A 22,731-nucleotide genomic window follows, 5' to 3' on the forward strand; every position below is an offset into this window, starting at 1 on the left:
TTTGGCAGGGGGGGGGGGTTCTGTGGAAGTTGTGGTATTTTAGAGTTGTTCATTCCACAAGGTGACTGTGGGGCGGGGGTGATGAGATGTGTGAGTCCAGGCTTGAGCAATGTACATGCTGGTAGTTTGTGGTTTTGGAGTTGCAGACCGGCGGGGTGTCTTTAATTACTCAAAGATCCACTATCTGCGTCATTGGATCTTCCCCAAAACTGGACGTGGGCCACTGGCACAGATGACCGGAGGATCCATCATACGCTACCGGCTGGAGGGGAGGGAGAGTCACCTTATGAGCTACGTTTGGCAACATTAAGCCAATAATCATGGCTTGTTTCATAGCTTTGAGCAGCATTTCATGTTTCAGTAGACATACTTTACCTTTACAAAATAGACTTTTATATATCTTTTTTTAATACCCATCGCCCCAGTAAAAATCATCCACTCTAAGTGTTTTACTAAGTTTGACAACCGAGGAGATTGAGGCTAGGCAAGCAGTGCTATGGTAATAGATACAACAGGAACACCAATACTGGCAAGAGGCAGCTTCATCAAGCACTATCTATCACTGCACTGCCAAATAAATGGCCCCATTTGATCATCAATGCAAAATGAGTGTAGTACAATTTACTGAAGATATGGGTTATACAACTTTAACAGTGACGTCTCAAACTGTATGTATGGCAGCCTATTTGTTAAATGTGACGAGTCATTATACCAGCATTAACTCATCCTGTGGTCAAGAGAAAAAAAACTTCACTCGAAGAAAATGTGAATGACAAGCACAGTCATTCTGAGTGGATTCATACTATGGGGGGACAGCTGTGTCGGATGTCAGTGAGTGTCTTGGATTCCCTGTGATAATACGAGGGTGTGGTGTGTGAATGTGTGCGCACAGTTGGTTTCTTAACATGTGGAAACACCACCACAGAGGTGAGCTGTGGGTGTGATGACATCATCCGCCCAAACGCTAAGGGGATTCCCTAACAAAAAACACATTCTCTTTCTCTCAAATGCATTTCTGTCTCTGTCTGGAACAGATGGGATGGGTCTTTCTCTCCTCTCCTTTTCTTTATGTAGCTCAAGCACAACAGCAGCAAGGTGTGAGGGCTTTAATTCAGAAGTGTAGGCGGGCAGGAGAGACAGCTCACTAAATCAACACGTGTGATATATGCAGCCCGATAAATTAATAGATAAAAGATGATAAAAGAAAAAAGGAGAGGCCCTAGGCGTGCTCCAGAAGCCACTGGAAGAGGGGGATGCGGTGAAGGTCTCTGCCCGCCTGGACGGCCTCCTCTCTGGCCTGGGACTGACTGTGTGTCTGACTCTCTTCACAGTAGCGCAGAAGCGAGTGCAGCAGCTCGCCCACCCTCCACTTCCTCTCCCGAAGTCTTTGGACCACTGCTGGGAGCTGAAAAGGCACACAGGTGTCATTCTAACTGTAATCTAGAGCAACGTGCTGCAATTGAAAGTGTATGAAAAGTAGTTATCAAGTGGAATGGATAAACGTTTGAAATAGCTAGCTAAAAGTTATGATAAATGGTTAACATTAGATAGCTAGATCAATGGATAAATGATTGAAATATCTAAAAGTAATGAATAAACAGCTGAAACAGTTTAAAACCAATTCAAACAAACACATCTGGAATATGACGGGTGGTGTCAATGAAGGGGTACTTGAGTTCATCTGACAGGGCTTGGGAGGTACAGAAAGTTTGAGAACCACTGCACTAAATATATTGTACAACCTGTTTTACTTAACGATTGTATTAGCTGGTGGTTTTCATGTTTGTCTCCACAGCAAAGCTCGCTCCAGTGGAAACCAGAATACCACTGTACAAGACTGCTAACCTTTAAAACCAACATCAACAAACATGGAAAGAATGCCATCGTTCACTGAAGCAATTTGACTTGGTTAAAGAGAGTCTTAATGTTTGATAATAAATAGCACAGTGGGAACCTGTTTGATGGCAGGTAATGAATATATTCAGAATGGACTGAGGGCAATCACCTGCTGGAGCTCTCTGTCGAGACTCAGCTGGATCAGGGGGACGTCGGTCATGGAGGCCGCCACCCACTGCAGCATGGTCCTGAGCTGAGAGTCCAGGCTCACGTGATGGGGGCCGCGCCCGAGCTCCCTGGCGTCCGAGTTCAGCATGACCAGTGCGGCCCTGGGAGCCTGCACCTGATTCCTGTCCACACAGAGAGTCCCTGCAGCACAGACAAACGTGAATCATCCTTGCACATTTTTCTTTCCATTTTCCTGTTTTTTAAATTGAGTTTATAGCACACTCTAAAAAGAAATTCAGTGGACCTATTGTCACCACTTAAATTATTGCATGGTTGCAAGATAAAACTTTCATTGAGTTAGATAAACCTTTTAAGTTGCAAACATTATTTGAATTGAATTGACATAAAAAAACGTGGAAAAACTAGTTGGATCAATTTTATGAGTGGCCCAATCGACTTAAATTTGTGCTACCAATTATTAAGTAAGCTGTAATTAAAAATACCTTTGACTGTAGAGGAAATCTAATTCCCCTAACTCAATGAAGTACATTTGTTGAAGGTAATTTCATTAGAAGTTGCCATAACTCAAAAAGACTGATGCAAACTGTTGTTGAGGCAAAACCTTTGTTTACATTAGTGTACATTGGTGTGATCTCTTCTCAAGTACCACAAAAACATACAAATACACCAAGTTTAATATGTAACAGTCCTGTTCTACTCAAGTGCTGGGTTCCCACGTTCCCACAGCAAAACAGAAACCAATGAGGACCCCCACCCCCCTAACTGGGGGCTGCTCTGGTTTGACACACACACACACACATAACCCAGAGTGACTGTGGAGGGAGTTGAGTGGATGAATGAGCGTTAGTGTGGCTGAATATGGGGGTGGTAAAATCCCCGGCTACAGCACACTCAGACAAGCAGACAGGCGTACATGTGCAGCCAGAATCAAGGCCCGCTGTTCTAAAGCTCAAGGAGTGGAAAGACCTCAAATTAGGAGAGAGGCCTGTCTACCAACTGTCCAAAAGTGCACCATGTTAAACTCTTTTTTTTTGGGGGGCCAAAATCTGCATTTTTCATACTGGCTACCTTAAAAGGTGAAGTTGCAGGCAGTTAAGTGTCCTTACCGCTGGATTCCTCTTTGACTTCAGTCTCCTTGTCCTCTGTATTGTCACTGTTGGATGAGAAATGTTACCCAGGTTAGTCAGTAAAAAGGGAGGAATGGCTGTGGGGAGATGTGGCTGCATGCAAGGAGATACCAATGACAACAAGCATGCTTAAGCTAACAGCCTTTGACATAAGCACAGCAGGATATCAGAAGCCACAAGCACTGCAATCAAAGCAATCCTGATCAAAAGCCATCTTACACACACTGAGGAAACCATGCTGCATATTTCCAGTCACTGTTTTTTCTAGATTCCAGTAAATTTACTTTTCTGCTTCAATGTCTTTTGTCAGTTAAGACTCGATGACTAAGAGTACATCTTGATCAGTGTGAAAGTTGATTTTTCCTTTCTGAAAATCTACTCGATAGCCATTTTGTCAATTGTGCAAATATCTGCTGTGTAATGTGCCAACAGGTAAACAGTCATTTCTCCACTTTATAAGATTGTTAATCACAGTCTTGTTGACACAGCCCACGGCTACAGACACTCAGACTCTGCTCAATATGATATAAGGATATCATTTTCTCTCCAGGAGGACGTCTAAGACTTCTCACATTCACTGTTTTTATGAATAGGAACATGAAGCAGCAATGACACTGTCAGGGAGCACAAACAGCAGCACCAATTTATACATTAAAGAACAAGTAAAGTTTAATAAAACAGTACATAACACAGTACATACAGACATACTGGAGCCTTGACCAGCATAAGCCCATATTACAACATGTTTTAAATTGCAGTGTTTAGAAGTAACTAAACCACAAACCTGAATCTGTGAGAAACCTGCCACCTAATGGCAGGCACTGGACGGCCCAGCTGCTATTTGCTGATCCTCAGTGCCAAGTGACCTTCCCTTGTGATGAAGGGTGATATCCTCCATTAATGTACTGTATATGTTATTTCTTTTACTTTAATTACTTCTTTGTTTATTCCTGCAACCACCTGATTCTAAGTTTATTTAATACTTGTTCTACCTTTTGGATAATGTATTTGAAAATTTCTTTTATAGGGTCTGTTAATAGTGTGCTTGTATTTTGCAGTTTGAAATTTTAGTTGAAAAGTATTGTGATATGATACGTTATAAAACAATCAGCTGCGAAACTCTTACTGTTAACCAGGCAGAAATGTCTTTGTCTAATTCAGTCAATTAACTACCTCCCAAAATAAGTTACTTCATCACATTGATCGAAAAAAAAACATAAAATCCTGCTAACTGCAACATTGCCTTCTGTGGCCTAATATACTAAAACATAATTCTCAAAGATTTGGGTCCACAAATAAAAGTGAAGAATTTCTTCTTCCTGTTAAATGCACTTATTTTTTGTCATTTCTAAAGTATTTTAAATGTGCACATTGTTTTCCTGATGATGGAAAAACTTGGTCTTGTTGATAAAGCGAATTCTGTATTCTTGTATTTTTCCGTTGACAGTAAAGGGTTGAAACACAAGAACTGTAACAGTATTTTTCCTGCATTCTAGGAGACCACAACCAGTATCAACATCAACATGCATTAACTTAAGATAGTTCATTACAGTGATTATTTTGTCACCTCATTTTTTTCTGTCAGTACTTATCATGCAGTTGTAAGGCACTGATTGCTTTGATGGTGCATTCAGATGCCTGTGGGAAGCACTGACATCTGAGAACTGGTTGTCAAACAGAACTGAATTCATGTACTTCCTTTACGGAAAACAAAACCCAGAAAACATGGAAGTTGTTTAAAGTGTAACTAAACCCCAAAATTCTATTCAACTTCCTCCCTCCCAGCAAATAAAAAAAATGCTAGAGAGAGAATCATATCGGGGGTGTGGCCATGTCGCTACACAGTATGTGACGCAGGAGGTAACATTGGCCAGAGTGTAAGGCTGCCGATAGTCAGAGCTAACAGAGCTAACCAGCTATGAGCAGCTGCTGTCAGACTCTGTGTCCGTGCTGTAAACACCGCTGGAGCCACCACAGTCACTGGAAACACATTTACAGCTGTTTGTAAAAGTTTCTGCTACCTGTGTACAGACTGTCAGGCTAACAGCTACGTAGCAGGCCACAGCCTGCAGAGTGGATACATTGGTTTTATAGTATAGGTTGGTAACGAAAACTGTCACCTCCCTCTAGATCAGGCAATAGCAAAAATGGCCACATTTTGAACTGAACCAATCAACAACACTAGTCAATACCCATATACAAAAGTTTTCAGCAGGAAAAAAAAAAAAGGCTTTGGGTTTAGTTAGGGTCAGGGTTACTCTTTAAACGAAAACTGTGTCAAACAGTTTTTGCTTCTTCTTTTCTTTTTTTAAAGACTGCTGCTCAGTTGGCATTTCATCCTCAAATGTCAAACGATACTGGGATTTCCTACGAGCACATGTTGATTAACATGTCGATTGATGGTACTTCACTTGATATAAACTGGAACAAGCGGCAGCATGGATGGAAGCAAAAACATTGGCCAGCCTGAGAAAACTTTTGTATTAACGGACGGCTGGCAGTACGGACTGAACTTGTCAATGCTGCAGAATATTTTCGCGAGTATGACGGAAACACCTGCAGGACAAATATCTAAACATATTAGTGGGTTGAACTGTGATTGCAAGAACCCCCAAAATATAGTAACACTTCAAATGATCCTATTAAGCAAACACAGTACACACAGAAACAGCAAAACATTGCATGCTGACGTTAGCATCAAAAAGCATATGCCATGTCAAGTCTACTTATTCTTAGAGCTTAGTGTGGTCATGCAAGGGGCTGGTGGTTCCTAGTATGGGACAAAGTATAAATCAAAATGCCATTGCACAATGTTTTCAATCATTTTCACATGATGAAGCAATGCCCTGGTTCCAGTTTGGGGCTGAGATTTTCCACTGATGGATCTGTTACATGCTTCCTTGCTTACTTTTGGCTTCATACAATGACTCAACTATATCTTTGTTTCATTCTAGGTGTACCCCCAGGCCCTAACGGGTGGAAGGTTAGCAGTTTTAAGCAGTTGCTGACCAACCTGTCAGAGGGAGAGAATGACATGCGCTCCTCACAAGCTTCCCCCTCCAGGCCCAGACTGCTCCAGCTACTGCTGTTCCCATTGCTGCTGGAGAGAGAAGGTAGGTAACGCACCATTGTAAAGCTGACTGGGGCTAATCACATGAGAGCTAGTGAAATGGAACAGATCAGAACATAATAAGCAGTTTCATCCCATTTGCTGTAATGACCGTGTCTGTCATGTATCAACAAACAATACTCAGGTTGATGATGCCATTTCTGGCATTTGGAATAATCCTTTTAATGCCAGGTGAGGTTCAAAACAGAGGAGGATTCTCCAAATGATGCACATTTTTCCACCACCTATCCCACTGAATCATCCGTAACGCAGATCGAGACAATTTGTTGCTAAAGGCCTAAAATGTGAGATCATTACATTCTTGTCCTCACATCATCCTGTTAATCCTGCGGGTTCCACCAGGACAACCAGCTGGCAACAGAAGCATAACAACATACACATTCTGTAATTAGTCAATGATTAGCCTGCTGGCTGGAACCTGCACACTGTGGCGTGCAGCGCTCTCAGTGAGCCTGAAGGGAGAAACATTTCTGATATCTAAAAATACCTCCTTTAATCTGCATTACCTTAGCGACAGCTTTCTCCCTGTGGTTTGACTGAATGACACATGGTGAGAGCTTTTTCATTTAGTCAATTATCACGCTCAGCGTCTATATTAGCCCTCAGAGGTGATTTCTTTTTCTTCCGTTATTTCATCTGCTGAGCAGAAATGGCCGCAGCAGGCTTTTGAAGAGAGCCTAATGAATTACACATGGTGGACTTTGTTCCTGTAGAAACACTGCCTGAAGTAAAGAGAGCACTCAGACACACCTTTAGAAAATATTATGATACATTAACTTGGCCCTGATGGCCAAAATAACTAGCTGCTAACACATTGTGTTCTTTTAGTATCTTTGGAAAGAATGTCTAATGTTGTCAGTTTTGCTTCCATAGAGATAACAACCGTTGCCAGAAATGTCAACAGCATAAATTCCCAAAGACTTGCATGTCACTTAGAGGGCTAATACTCAGACTCACTCTCCCCTTTTGTTTTTTTTTTTTACATACATACACACAAACACTGATGCCCATCCGCGAAGAGAAGGCCGGTTCTGTCACAACTACTACTTTGTTCTTATCCCTGCAGTGTATTTCACAAACATTCTCAGCAGAACTTGGCTACATAGATGGCTACATAAAATCTTTATTGACATATCCGCTCAAGCTCACATAAAATGGAACACTGCAAACAGAGAAAATTACATTTTGGTGGTAAAGTCTAAATGATATTCCCAAACCATACACGGTGCCCTGTGCTGACCTTGGGAAACCTCCCTTAGACTCGACCACAGGAGACTCCTGCTAAAAGGGGTCCACCATGAGCAATAAAAGAGTGTTTCTCTGCTGCTCTGGGTCTGAGGAAACGAACAATGAAGAAATAAATTCCACGTCTTTTAGCTGTAATATTAAATCTATATCAATAAAAAATGATGTTACAAAACAAGTAGGACACACCTTGTTCTATCCATTTTAAATGCTTCTTTTTTATATTTTAATATTTATGCAGAAAATCTTTCAGTATCTTCCATGTCGAGTGACCCGGGGACTCTAAATCAATGCCAAATTATAAGACGCTATAAAAAGAGGACACACCTCTTTTTTAAAATAAATGTTAAATGCTTCTTATATTTTATAATAATATGGAAAAATCTTTTTTCATTAGATTTGAACTGCACTAACCTGTATGACAGGTGCTATATAAATTCATATAATAAAGTCTGACTGACTGATTGCTGACAGCATTGTCCCAAGAGAATATCCTCACATTAGCCTTTTTCTTCTAGTGTTGAAATTCTAATTTTACCTTATATATTTATATATATTATTTTATAGTACATACATCAAAATATTTTATAGATAAGATTGTTCACATTTAAAGAAAGGACCAAATAAAGACACACAGTGGGACATGTGGCTGACACCTCATGTTGCCATCCTGTTGGAAAAGACAACCCTGGCTCCTGTGAGATGATGGCAACAGCAGCTGTCATCATATAAAAGAAAGTGTGAAACACTGAAAACAAACCTGTACCAATTCACAGCAGGGGTTTCAATAACTCCTATTCATGGTTTAAAATTCAAAGACTGCCCAAGAACCTGTGCCCAAATCCTGCTCATAAAGACATCTGTATAATATAATGTACTCCTCAGTGCACCTCTGTGTCAAATCACATTGTAAGTGGGATATTACCACAAATAAAAGCTCTACAGCATTAGTTATAAACACATATATCTTTATCAGATTAAATGTTTAAGTAATATGTAAATGTGTATTCGTTTTGTATTACTACAGTAAAATATTGACGCTGAAGGAAATAGCAGCAGTGTGCTCTACAGGTAACTGGATATTTGGTATGTTATGAGTGAGAAAGCTAGTGGTTGTATACCTGTCACTGAGGTGAAGGAAGCTGCTGTTGTCGTCCGGGTGCTCATCCTCAAAGCTCAGGTTAGACCAGCTGCCCAGGCTGTCATCTCCTACACTTAGCTGCTGGGACACAGAGGACTCAGTGGCTTCCCTACCTGGACAGCTAAATGCACAGCGAGATTGAAGGACAGATAAAGGAAAGGTTCAGATTCATGTTCTGTTTTTATAGTAAACGGTTCAAATTAAGTAAGTAGTAGTAGGTAAGTTAAGTAAATGTGAAATAGTAGCAGCTTTTGAAGGGTCAGACCTTGCAAAAGCAACTACTAATATGAATCATGGTGCGTGTACCTGATGCTGGCAGCCTGGCAGATGTTGGACAGGGCTGACGTCATGATCTCGGCTGTGAGGCTCTCAGCGTAGCTGGTTCCATCATGGCCGATGCCACTGTCAGCATTAAGACTGGTGTTGCTCAGCTCACGTTTAGCTGTCTCCATCGCCATGGACACCATCTCCTCTGCAAATATTGCCCTGTTGTCAAGGTCAATGTGGATCTTGGGAATCTCTAAGCTAGAAAGCCTCTCAGCCCTTGAGTGACATTCAGGCCCTCTTTTCCTCCTCTGTAATACAGGCTGGTGGTGGTGCCTGCTGAGTTTGGTGCAGTACGGGCACTCCTGGACCTGACAATAACGGCATGTCCTCTCCCCCAGGGCTTGGCCCAGTGACGGCACCTCAGACAACCTCTGGGTATGAGGGTGTCTGTCACGGCCTTGGGTCCTCTGGTGCTCCCGGGATGAATGTCCAACTGAAGCCAGGCTCATCTTCAGAGTGTCATTAACTATTTTCCTGGCATAATGCTCGATGACCTGCATAGCCCTACTCCTGTAGCCTCCATCATACAGGCTTCCTGTGCTGTGGTAATGCTTGCTCTTACCCTCCTTGGACAACAGGGGGCAAGAGAAGGAGTTCCTGATGAGATTCTCTGCCATGTCTTCAAATTTGGATTTCTTATAAAGACAGGAGTCAGTCAGAGACTTGGGCAGCCGTACAGAGGAAAGACGCAGCTTGCGTGTTACATCACAGGTGATGTTGTAAGCTAAAGACTCTGCAAAGTTTAACAGGTCCATGTACTCCCTCTGACTCTGCTCTTCAGAGTCCCTGCAACAACACTGAGCATCCTCGCCTGACTCTACTCTGTCCTTGGGTGACGAGGCCTCACTACCAGAAGCTTTCCATTCATCTGGCAGCGACTTGGAGGAGTGAAGGCGGCTGCTGGAGGATCTGTGCTTGATCTTGCGACTAGCATGAGCCAAGCCTAGTTTTATGGAGCGGTAGGCCAAACGGCTCGCATACTGGTCTAGGACCAACTCCCTACTGCCTCCCTCTTTTTTCAGTACCCTGATGAGGTAGCCAGCATATTCATCTGTCACACTCTCACAGCTGGGATACTCGGAGGTCAGGCCAGAGGTGGAGCTGGAGATGGTACTTGATGTGGAGGTGGGAGACCGGAAGACAGAGGCTATCAGGTCATTAGACCATTGCTCAGCCAGCCTCCCTACCCTCCAGTCTTTGTTCTGGTCTGTACTGGGTTGAGACTGGTGCTGGTAGTGGTGACGCAAACATTCAGAGCTAGATCTGTCAAAGCTTCTTCTTCTGTGAGCTCTGTGATATGGACACTGCTGGGCTGAGCTCACCATCCTCTTCACATCATTGATGACCTCTCCTGCTACCTCCCCAGCATAAACCCACAAGGTATTCAGGGTCTGCTCTGAGAACTGAGCCACACTGTCTCTCCTCCTCTCGCTGCCCTTGCTCATCTCTCCCTCCTCCTCTGCAACTCTGAGTGTGTCCATCTCTGTTGCCATGGAGACAATGTGACAAGCCAACCGCTCAGCGTAGTGGAGGGCTTCCTTGTTGGACATTCTGCGAGTGGACATCTGGTTCAGTTCATGCCGGCCACCGCCTGTCTCTGAACATCTGTTAGTTCCACCAACACTGCCCTCTTCTGCCAATTCTTCCTCCTCATCCTCATTGCCATCTGCTTCCTCAGACAGAGACCGCATCAGTTTAAGCATAAATTCAGCCTTGTCTGCTTCAGGGGTGATGTCTTTCGGCCCTGGGCCAGGCTCAGGCTGATAATGAGGGGTGGGTGGGGGGGTAGCGGGGGAAAATTCCTTAGCCAGCTTGCTTCGGGAAGCTTCTTGGAGAACTGTTTTATCTGTTTCTCTTTGGACACCTCACTGGGCTGCTGAGGGGTGGAAGGAGGAGTTTCAGGAGTCCCACCAGATTTTTGGCCAGAGCTTGGGCCTGAGTCATCCCCAGAAACAGATGTCCTCCTTTGTCCACCCATCTCGGTACCCGGCACATCAAGAGTATCCATCATCACAGGATGGGTTTCAGCCACACCTCTGGTCCTGGGGTCTAACTCACAGCTGGCTCTTCCCTGGCTCTGAGATCCTGTCTGAAAGGAAATGTGAGGAACGCTAAAGTCTGCTGCTTGCTCTTCAGGGCCACCCTTGCTAATATACCCAGAATCACTACAGTCATATCTAAAACTCTCTCTGCCAGCTCCCTGCTTTAAAGGGGAATCTGGAGCCTCATAATTAACTGTCTCCTGCTTAGAAGAAGAGTCCCTTCGGCTTCCGATTGTCTTTGTGAGGAAATCAGCACAGTCACCAAAACTCTTCTTCATCTTAGAGGCAGTTATTAGGTCACAAGCCTCAGTTACTATCATATCCACCATGTTGCCAGAGAAGTTTTGGAATGGGGACTTTCCTTGGCCATGATCGTAAAGGTTAGTTTGTGTAGATGTAGTGGTGTCAGAGGAAGATAAACTCACTCTTTTGGGGCTGGCCTGTGGGGTATTTGACAAGCTAGACTTACACTGACAGGTCTCCTCAGGGTCCTGGAGGTGGGAGAGGGCTTGGCCTGCTTGGGGCACAGGGATACAGCTGGCCATGCCTGATACAGTGAACAGGGCCTTCTTCACTGTGCAGCTAGCATCCTCTTTGGAGGGCCCTGGGACTGCTCCAGCTGAGCTGGCACTTAAAACCTGCTGGTTAGTGAAGGTACTACAGGTGTGAGTGCTTGTGTCCTCTGCACTGACATAACAGATGTTGTCCAGAGACACGCTAATAGCTGCTTGGCTAGTGAAGGCAACATCAGCCTGAGAGAGCTCTATGAAGGCCTCCTGTATAACAGACTCTGACAAGTCTGAAGCATAGGAGGAAACCACCTCCTCCTCTTCCTCTTCCTCTGGCCTGTGGCCAAAGGACCAATCACTAGGGGTGAGAGGGGTCGAGGGGTGTGAAAACTGACAAACCTCCATGATGCCTTCAAACACCAGCTCTTCAGCCAAATCAGCAGCAAAACGTGTCACTGTGCTGTGGAAAATCTGTTTTTTCACTGTCAGGAACTCCTTCAGCGCCCCAGACACGGCCTCTCCAACCAGGAAGCCAGCTAATCCATTGATTGCTCGTTCCTTCAACACATACGCATGGCGCATGCCAATCTCATGGAAGGCCATCTGGAACACTGAGGAGGTGAGCCTGGCAGCTAGGTGACACAAGGTGGTGGTACAGGAAGACACACCTTTTTGGAGGTCTCGCAAGGCGCTGCCCAAGCTCATTTCCACCAGGTCAGTGGCGAACCTCTGGATGCCATCCTTCAGAGACTGAGACTTCTTCTGCAGCTTGGCCACTGTTACAGTCTCTTGTATTTCTGACAGCTTCATCAGGTAGCCCGAAGGGTTCTTGAATTCCTTGTGGCAGACACAGCTGAGATTCTTGTTGTCACTGATGTCAACGGCAGACTGATAGCCACACACAGATCCCAGAATTTCTTTGGACAGACTGCTGGCAAAGTCTGAATAGGTCTTATACAGAGAGCAGAGATCCTGGGGTTTACGTAGCTCTGTGCTGTCCCGTCCATCTTCATCAGTCTTCCAGAAGTATTCCAGTGTCCCACTAGAGTCTACCAGGGGGCTGAAGGCTGAGGAGCAGACAGGACTAAAGAGTGGGCCACCATTCTCCTCAGAGGGGGTCTGCACAGGTCGAGGGGAGTCAGGCACCTCAGAATGAAGTGAGTAGGGAGAGCCTGGTTTCAGAGGAGTGGGTTTTTTCACATTGGCTGGGAGAGTGGGCTGGTCAAAGCGGTGAGGGTTCATACCCTTGGTTGAGCAGCCCCTAGAAACATATTTGGATGCTGACCCGCTGGTGCTAGACTCAGTGGACCTTTTCTGTGTGGCTAGGGCACTGATGGCATCCAGAGGCAGTGCGAGAGTGCAGCTCTCTGAGCTCAGCTCATCCAGGTCATCGAACTGGTCAAAACTGTCAAAGAATTCACTGACTTCGGAGTCTGAGTCTTCAACTCGATCTCTGGGCCCCCCTGGCACCTGAGGGATGTCCAGCTTGGCCAGCAGGCTCTTCTGGTAGCCGACCTCATCAAGGAAAATGATTGGGCTGGGGCTGGAGCAGTCTGAATCTTCTGATTCACTGACATGAATCAGTGGCGAGGGGAGACGAGCTCCAGGACTGCAGTAGGTCCATTGAGATTCCACGCCTGATGACCTCTGCACTGTGACAGACACATCTGGACCTGACTTATGTTTAGCTGAATACTTTGAAGATGAACTCATGATAATGCGGGAGCCTGATAATTCCTTTCTTCTCTTGTGGGCCGGGACTGTCTGTGATGCCACATCACGCTTTTTAAAATGGTGATAGGAAGACGCTGCTGTGGAGATGGATATGAAGGGGAAAAAACTGGTTATATACATTAAAATATAAATATAAAGATGAACAAAAGGAAAGTGAAAACAAAAGCTGTTCATTCATTGTGCCTTGATTATTTACAATAGTATAGGAAAAAGCATCCCAACTAGAAAATAATGTATTAGTGCCATCTAGCAGTGACCTTACCCAATTTCAATTCCTGCCACAAAATTATGATCGTATAAAAATATTTAAATGTTTAAAACTCAGGCCCCCATTTTGGATTTTTCAGATCTATATTCAGATGGGATCACAAGATACCAGCGACTACCAAATGCCACTAAGCATTAGAGGTTAAACCTACAGGGACTGTCTCCTGTGTCGTCCTCCTCCAAATGCTCCAGGGCCGTGACAAAGTCGTCCTCGATTGATGAGACCGACTGGTTGGTGTCATCTTCCTCTGGCTGGCTGGGCTCAGCTGTGCCCCTCTGAAGAGCCTGAAGCTCCAAAGCATAGCGGACACCTGCCAAGTAGCACCCCAGTAAACCCACCAAAGATCCTACACTGGCCTGAGGGTAGACGCTGGTGCTGGGGTTATGCCTCAGCACACACACGGCCTTTAACCAACACTGAAGGCAGAGGAAGACAGCAGAGAGAGAGATAGAGAGACAAAGAGGAATGAAAAGAAAAGAAGGGAAAGAAGATACCGAGAGTTAAGCCTGGCTGCCTGGTGATTTATTCAGCTCATTCAGAGAAAGATTACAGCATCTTAGATCAACAGGCAGACAGAGTCTATAAACTGTTAAAGGAATCATGTCCCACAATTACTTGGAACGAGAAAAGCTGAAAAGATCTTGACTTTTGCAAAATAAACAGAATTCACATGGACATTTTCTTATCCTGATCCAACAGGCGAGGGAGGGGAGATAGGGGCCGGAAGTGTATTATTATGTCTGTACTCTGATTGCAGAGTTTATCTGTTGCATGTGCAGAATAAAAAATCACTTCGTTGGAGTCCAACATCAAAAACATCTTTGTCCGTCTGTCCACCTACATGTTTTATCTTACTGTTAAGGACGAGGCCACAAATGTGGTTAAACAATTTAAGCAACACATGCAAACATTTTAGGAAGCAAAAATCCCACACCTAAAAAGGGATGTATTTTGCTAATGAGTGTTAAAAGTTTAACTTGTCTTAATAATTAATATAATAAACATCTGCTAAAAGGGTCAGTGACATATTAACATGTGCATGTTTCTAGTGTAAATAGAGTTGATTCAGTTTATTTCCGAAATAAACTGGCATTAATACTTGTTGACGGAATTCTATGGAAAGATTTGTAAGAAAATAACTGTTAGGAGAGATCTATAATACCCTACCTCATTCTTACTTCCCCTTATTTTTTCCCCTTACTTCCCTGCGCACTAGCTTTACTCAGCATGCTGACTGGGCACATTCCTTTAAAAAGAAAGGCCTGTCACCTACCTGAGGCCCGCCGTCCTTGTGCTCTACCAGCCTGCGGGAGTCTTTGAGGAGCAGAACCTCATCATTCTTGAGGCTGTGAACGTGGAGGGACCTGAGAAGCTCACACAGCCCTCCTGGCAGAGATGACAGAGCCTGGGAAAGAAGGCAATGACACAGATGCATTAGCTTGTAGGTCAAATGGTAAATTACAGGACCTACCAAGAACTCATAGGAAAATGTTTGGTACTAATGTCTAACCCCCTGGGGGACCACAGCTCAGGTAACTTTTGGACTTTGATAAAAGCCAGAATTCCATCTGTGTTTTTTTGTTTCATCTGTACGTTGTATGTGTAAATAGGCTTGGTCTGCTGTGTGTGAATTGGCCCAGATTAGAGGGGTTAATCTGAGCATGTGTATTTCAATATGTGTGTGTTAATCATGCATATAGATGTGGGAGAGTGTGATATTGGACTAAAAAAGTGTTCTATAACGTTACTCAATATACATCAGTAAATAGCCCTTTGTCTGTTTCATTGCATATGCCCCATACTGGTGCCTTGAAATTACGAGCAAATGTCCCGCCCACAAGAGAATCTGATTGACACTGACACCTTCTCAAGTAAAAGTAGAGTAATAATTTCGAACATCAAACATAAAGATAATGTTGAAAAGTTTGAACATATACTTAAAGTACTCATATCCTTTACTTAAGTAAAAGTAGCAATATTGTACTTAGTTTCACTCCACCATTCCACATTCTGAATGTAAAGTTAATGTTAATGTTTTCATTGATGACTAATAATCGTATCGGCCCTGAAAAAAAAAAACATATCGGTCGATCCCTAATTTGTAATGATGAAAACTTACCTGTTGGGAGACATCTTCTCCTTCACATTGTCCAGGCAGACACACAAAATGAATCTGGAAAAGCATAGTAGATGGTCAGCATCAATGTGCGTTATGTTTGAATATGGCTGAGCTCTGCATATGTTCGCACTGCGGTTAATGTGACAAACCTCTGTCAGTCTTGTTGAGTCTCTGGTTGGCAGCTCCAGGCCAATGCTGCATAGCTCCTTTTTATTCCTGAAGAGGCTCTTCACACACTGCGCCCCACTGTCACGCACGGTCTGCAAACACACACAGTGCGTTTAGACTAAGTATATGGTTGAGAGTAATTATGAGAAACCAATGTGTATGCATATGCCCGCCGCTGTAGCATGCATAAAAGATGGTATAAGCAGTACTTGTGCATACTCTTTAATATATCTGCCTGCTTTTACACAACTTCAATACAGATCCTCCTGGGTAATCAGGCTATATTCAAACTGACATTTTAAAACACTTGTATGATCATACTGGCCAAACCATTTCCAGTTAAAAAAACACATCTCACCACATTAGAAAGTGCAGTAAACAATCTAGGAACCACTGAGCACAAGCACACAAAACAAACAAGTGAAAGTATAGTACTGCAATACAGTATTATCATACCACTTACCAACTGGACAAACAACTAAGATAAGACCCATTGAGCTTTAACATTACATTAACATCACAAGTGAAATTACAGCAGTCAGTGTTTTTTAGGGATGGGTATCGAGACCTGATACTAAAGGTACTACTGGTCAGTACCAAAATATCAATAAGCTTGTCAATGAAGTAAACTGCTATTGGTTTTTCTGTAACATTACAGCTGATAGGGCTCACTTCACTGGACTTAATGAAAATGTAGCTTATTGCAATTACTGAGGAAACAACTTAATTCTGCTAAAAAAGGAATAATGAAACAACTGTTCAATCTTTTTACTCTTTTCATGTCACATCATTATTTTTTGCACCAAATTATAGCAAGTAGCATTGGTATCGACATTAGAACCCGACCGATACGTCAATCGTCTGATATTGACCTATCGCAGACGTATAAGTGTATGTGTCATCCGATTTTAGAACAGGTTTTCCGCCTGGTATATGATACAGAAAGGCTTGTAGTTTTTACACTACTGATGTTTAGCTATTTATTTTATTTTTATTTATTTTCTCAGTGCTCGTTTCTAGAATTTGTTGAGACTGTAGCCTATACATTAAATGTTTTAACATGTCACATTTAACTTAAGAATATTTAACTTATTAAGTTATTTGTTTAAGAAAGCAGCCTTCAGGAGTACCTTTGCAGAGTCATATCAGTGCAAAATTTGTATATTTTCATTCCAGCTCAAAAATTCTCTACATCGGCTGTCATGTCTGTGAATTTTTCCAATATAGGTCTGGCTCTAATAGATATCGGTATCAATAAAATCCTAAAGATACCCAGCCCAAAGGATTTGTGAGGAGCAAGCTAAATCTAACTTCAACTAGCCATGCAGATGTGCTTTTTGAATATTAGGTGCAAATATCCATCAAATATCCAATATCAGATTCAGTGGTAGGCATAAAGAATCACTGCAGGATGGTGCTTGAAATCTCCTTTCAAAGACAGCTGCAGAATAAAATGCAGTGTCCCGGCCGGCAGACAGACCTCTTTCCGGACTGAGGCCCTGGACCTTATTGGAACTCCTCTAATACGGGCACAGGCATCCATAACAACAGAGCGCTGCACGTGGCTGGCTGATGGGCTGCTCACCTGTAAATAGAGGGAGAGAAATAGAAATCGAAGATAACAGAGTGAGTGACATGGTAGGGAAGTTTAGAGAATGGCTAAAATGAGGTTAGAGAGAGTTATATCGGCCCGCTGCTGAGCCTCTGTTACGTGGTACTCTGTTTCACCCTCAACCACAGCAGCAATCACATGACAAAGCAATGCCAGTATCAGTGCTATTAGTAAACAAAGAGCTATCACACTGTCTCTATCTACTGCTGCACACCTATATGCCAAACTAGGAAGCGTGATGTGTCAAAGTCAACGGTTTACATTCAACAAAGAGCCGAGTCACTGCACCTGTGGCATTCAGTCATTTACTGAGCCAACTATTGGATGAAATCAAGCCTGTAAAGCAAAACATTTCACTACAGGAGGCAATGCAGTGCTCTGAATTTTTGAGATTCTACAGCCAACCTGCTAGACCGACGTTTTTCTTCAAACCCGTGTGAAAATACCATGAATCAAGCTCTTCAAAGTAAGCCCAGACTTGTCCTGCTGGTGAGGATAAGCTATAGTAGGCCATGCTTCTTTGATATTCTTTAAACAGCCAGGCCTGCGTCAAAGATCAAACGGCACGGCAAGAGAACAGGGGTGTGTGCTCTGAGCAGGGGAAACACACTTGGTAAGCAGCATGAGAGAGCGGGTAAAGGAGGCAAAATATTTACAGTGTACAAGAAGGAAAAGTTTCCCAAGAAATCCAAGCCTCTCCTTTGAGGTACAGTCCAAAGCGGCTAGTTGAGTCTAGACCCGAGGCAGGCGGTCCTATTGATCAGCCCATCCTACATCCTGAGAACCAGAAGGGAAGTAGAAGTAGAATGCCACTGGCTTCCTCTGGTGATCCAGGACCTCCTAGCTTTTCGTGGGTGCTTTGGTGGGCTGTGCAAAAACAACAGAGACAGCAAACTGCAACCTGACCTCAACTATGCACTGCATCTCAATTCACTCACAAGGGGGAGCTGGCACAATGACATCTATTATGGAGGGTGACTAACAGAGATTAACTACATAATGTTTTATGCCTGGGATGTTCATGTTTAATTCAGTGGTACAGTATATGAGAATCAACTTAGTAAGCCTACATCATGACCTTATGCAACTTGTGGTTACATAATGCCACGTGTTATTTGGCAGTCACACTAACTGCAATTAAGTCTAACTAAGTTTAGGCTTCTCCCAGAGCTGATTCATATAACTCATTTTTAAGTTTGCACAAAAATGTAACGGTGATAAGCAGACGCAGTGCAAGGATTCTGGGCGGCTGTTTGTGATCATCTCTTAAGGAGACAGCAAAAACAACCTGTCAAGGGTGCAAACTGTGTAGTCTAAAAACTTGTTTGGTTGGAAGCTGCCAAATTTTTAGTCTGGGTGGCCAGAAGGGTAGATAAACAGAGAGAGAGAAAGACAGCCCCAGAGAAGAACTCACAGCTCACTGCGAGACCAAACACCACTCTCTAATGAGCCACAGGTGACCCTCTGGTCAGGTGATATCAGAGCTAGTCTTTGCTTCAGTTGATAAGCAGAGAGAGAAGAAGGTAAATACATAATGTGCAACTGTTTCCATTAATAGAAACAAAAATACCACACATTCCAAAGTCTCAGCTTCTAACTGGGCATTTTTCACAGCACACACTCCGACTTATCACAGTAGGGAAAGCCAAGTGTCACTAATAACATGGCTCTGTTCTATTGAAGGTGTTGGACCACTGGTTGGACAGAAGAAGTAATTCACTGATCATCACCTTGTGCTTCAGAAAAATGTTTATATATACACACACTCTCACACACACACACATATATATATATTTGCAACTGACAACCATTATCACATGGTATGGAGCATACACAGAATATACAGTAATAGCAAAATGATAGCTCACGGCATGCCTAGAACATAACAAATGTTATACAAAGTAAGGAAACTCTTCAGAAGGTTGTGATTTAGAATTTTTCACAATTTTCTAAGATTTTATAAACTGAATTTTGACTTTTTTTCTTTAAAAAATAAAGAAAGACAAAACAATTATCACAACAGTTGGCGATTAACTTAATATTTGACAACTGATCAACTAATTGACTACTTGCTACAGCTCCAATCCAAACAGAACAGCAACTAAGACCCAATTTGGATGTATCCTCTTCATTCATTATCCCATCGATTAATATGTCAATAATTTTTTCAATTATTTGATCAGTTGTTTGGTCCATAAAATGTCAGGAAAAAATGTCAATCACTGTTTCCTGAAGCCCAGGCTGACGTCCTCAAATGTCTTGTTTTGAGAAGCTGAAATCACAAAATATGGAAATTTTTTCAAAAAACGATTGCAGCAGTTAATGTAATAGTTGAAAACTAATTGATTAATCGACTAATCGCTGCAGCTCTAGTTGCAGCCCTACTACATAGTAAATAACGACTAAGACACATTTGGATGCATTGTCTCCAAACAGAATCCTTTGATGTATTAAAAGTTCTCATTGTCAGTGGACACATTTTACAAATGTGCTGCACGATATGGAAAAACATCACACTGCCACAAAGTGTGGGAATGATCATGTTTGCATCAAAAAATTTATTTTTACTGAAAAAACTATACAAATCGTCATGGGAAATTTTTTGGGGTCTGTTATAAACAAACATGTTTTCTTAACGTTAAACCTGGACAACACGATTTGTAGACGAGGGCGTCTCTACAGAAATGAGAGACTGTTTGTCACACATTTCACCTCTCAAAATCAAAAACCTTTTTGCTATAACACGACTTGTTGACAACTCTCATACAACAGACTGAATGTTGTGCATGTTAAAAAATAATTGAGCTGTAGTAGTGTGCCTATTTACGTAACCAAAGGCTTAATAACTCAATCATGCACTGTGTGTTTGCAAGAAGAATATCCAGCTAATATGAAGCTTATGGGGCTGGTACCCGCCGCCGCCGCCGCCGCAGCAGCAGCAGCAGCAGCAGGCCACACTGTGGATGCTGATGTTGATTCACGACTACTCCGGCTCTGTGCAGTCATTACCATAACAGACCAACGGTTAACTAGCTGGCTGGCAGCTGGCCGGCAGTATCAGCTCATAACAAACCCCCGCAGACATAAAACGACGGCCCTTCCACAGCCACATTAACCACCGTGCTAGCTAGTTGACGGGCTGTCAATCACTGGGCTAGCAGCGGAACCAGGCCGCAGTCGGCTCGGTCTGTGATGTCACCTTATTGTCGTTAGCTAGCACCTAACGACCCAGCTAACGATAACGTTGCGGTAGACTCAAATGCCTATGAACAACAACAACATGTTCTCATTTTCTGTATATTCCTAATATAGCTGTTTGCCTTTATCAGGTCATTTTAGCTCACCGCTCAGTGTCGGACTCCAGCAGCGTTGACGGTGGCCGCTGTTTAATGCGCGACCCGTGAACGATTCGTCCGTTTTGAACTTTTCCTAATGTTACTGAAGGAAAGCAACAATTCGCTCACTTTGGTTTTCCACTGCTGCCCTGACTATTCCAGTTGTATACTAAATGTGTTATCATAAGCTTAATAAATGCTGTACCTGACTATTTTACCATAAAGTGGAGACAGGACAGTAACGTTAACTCAAACTTTGTTCAGCGTGTTCACCTTTGTGACCATTTAAAATAACTACTAGAATTCGCCCAAAGAGCCAGACCTGACTTGAAAGTTAACTGAATAATTTCAAGAAGATACTTATATATATACACACACTGTGCTCTCTTACGATCTATTTCAGAGATTCTTAAAAAGGAAGCGAACTTCCCATTTCCGCCTTCCTCCCATGAAAACAAGAGTGAGGCATCACCAATCACACGCCGAGAACTCGATATGTGTCGCACTAGCACTGTCGAACACAGAACAATCGAACTGCACGCAAATGAACAAAAATGGGTTTAAGATAAACATTTATGTTTTATATATTTGTTTTTTATGCAACAGTAGACACAATATTCAACTAACCAAAATTGTGTGGAATGATTTATCATTTAGTGTATTTAAATATTGCACTTGCATTTAAATGCTACTGTTGATGCATTCAAACATCAATAATTTTAATCAATTCTATAATTCCCTTCCTTCTCTTGCATTTATACATTTAGACAACTTTATCACTGAATCTGCTGCTGATATTTATTAGTTTTTAGTTATTTGTATTCATAATTGTCAAGTAATTCAAGTGCATGGCCTACTGCACAAGAAAATTAACTGATATCTAAAATGTGTACAAAAAAATAAAGCTAGAAAACAAAGAATAATCATTTCCAAGGAGCAATTTACAGACTGACGTTTTAATGGGTTGTTTAGCCCTTTGGTAGCCTTTTCCGTAGATCTTGTTAAACAATGCCATCTCTGTCTAGCAATGACTTGAAGTTTCTGGGCAGGCCAAAAATATATGTATTTATTTATTGTTTATTTGTATAGGCACAAGTATGTAGCATAAACAAATGCCACACACTTGTGGAGAAAACGGTTGAGGTGACTCTGTTGACAATTAGTGAAATAGAGGTGGAAGATAATGACCAGTAAGAAAAAAGATCCTGTCCCTTGAGATAAAGTGAGATGACATAAGAAAAATATGTTGACTTAAAGTAGCTACTGAACACATTTCTAGTTTTTAAAAAAACATGCCCAATATAATGCACAACAAGCAGGAAAGATAAGAGTTTCATCAGAACAGAGGATGTGGAGAGAAATGCTCAAGGATGTGGGTGTTCCAAAAGAACTTCAAATGTCATAGATGGCCCACAGTCTTAAGTCACAATGTAGCTATTCAACTTTTGGTTTTGAAACTTCTGGAATTGAAATGCCAAGCAGAATTTGCTTGCCACAAAATGATTTATCCTGTGGCAAAATAGAGAAACTTTGAACGGAAAATGTTTTCATTCGAAAGGGGGCAAAAAAACCCATGCAGGGTTGTAGTGGGAGGGGCAAACCCAAGTAAACTCAGTTTATCCACCTCTTTGAGAGACAGAGAGTTTATCTGTTTTCAGATAACTGTATCAATCAATGAGGGGAAACAAGGTGGTAAACTACACACCTCTGTATTTATCACTACACCCCTGCACACATCCTTGTGTTACTATATTCATAATGCATTTCCTTAACCCTAACCTTTACAACAACCATTACAACTGACCCTTCCTAAGTCCCGCCCCTTTTTGCTCTGTGCTCCAATACCAGTTGAGCAAGCTTCTGTGACTTCGGTCAACTTTCTCCTTTCTGTACTTATATCTGTAGATATGCTATGTGCTAGGCTAATCTGTGTTGAAAAGACAACCACA

The 22,731-nt window shown here is 42.6% G+C and overlaps 1 protein-coding gene across 1 annotated transcript; it reads right to left on the reverse strand.

The window, feature by feature from the left end:
• Window positions 1-1,092: 1,092 nt before the first annotated feature.
• Window positions 1,093-21,225, reverse strand: akap11 (A kinase (PRKA) anchor protein 11). Its single transcript, XM_035676415.1, is given in 15 exon segments — window positions 1,093-1,405; window positions 2,006-2,205; window positions 3,132-3,178; window positions 6,166-6,252; window positions 8,649-8,789; window positions 8,975-10,815; window positions 10,818-13,357; window positions 13,700-13,964; window positions 14,822-14,953; window positions 15,668-15,721; window positions 15,817-15,927; window positions 17,316-17,420; window positions 18,104-18,314; window positions 19,671-19,719; window positions 20,792-21,225. Coding segments are annotated over 12 exon segments (5,667 nt in total). The 5' UTR covers window positions 17,379-17,420; window positions 18,104-18,314; window positions 19,671-19,719; window positions 20,792-21,225; the 3' UTR covers window positions 1,093-1,219.
• Between the last annotated feature and the right edge of the window lie 1,506 nt (window positions 21,226-22,731).

Source organism: Morone saxatilis, unplaced genomic scaffold, assembly GCF_004916995.1.
Source record: "Morone saxatilis isolate NCDOM2014 unplaced genomic scaffold, NCSU_SB_2.0 Contig5, whole genome shotgun sequence".
Classification (NCBI taxonomy): Eukaryota; Metazoa; Chordata; class Actinopteri; family Moronidae; genus Morone; species Morone saxatilis.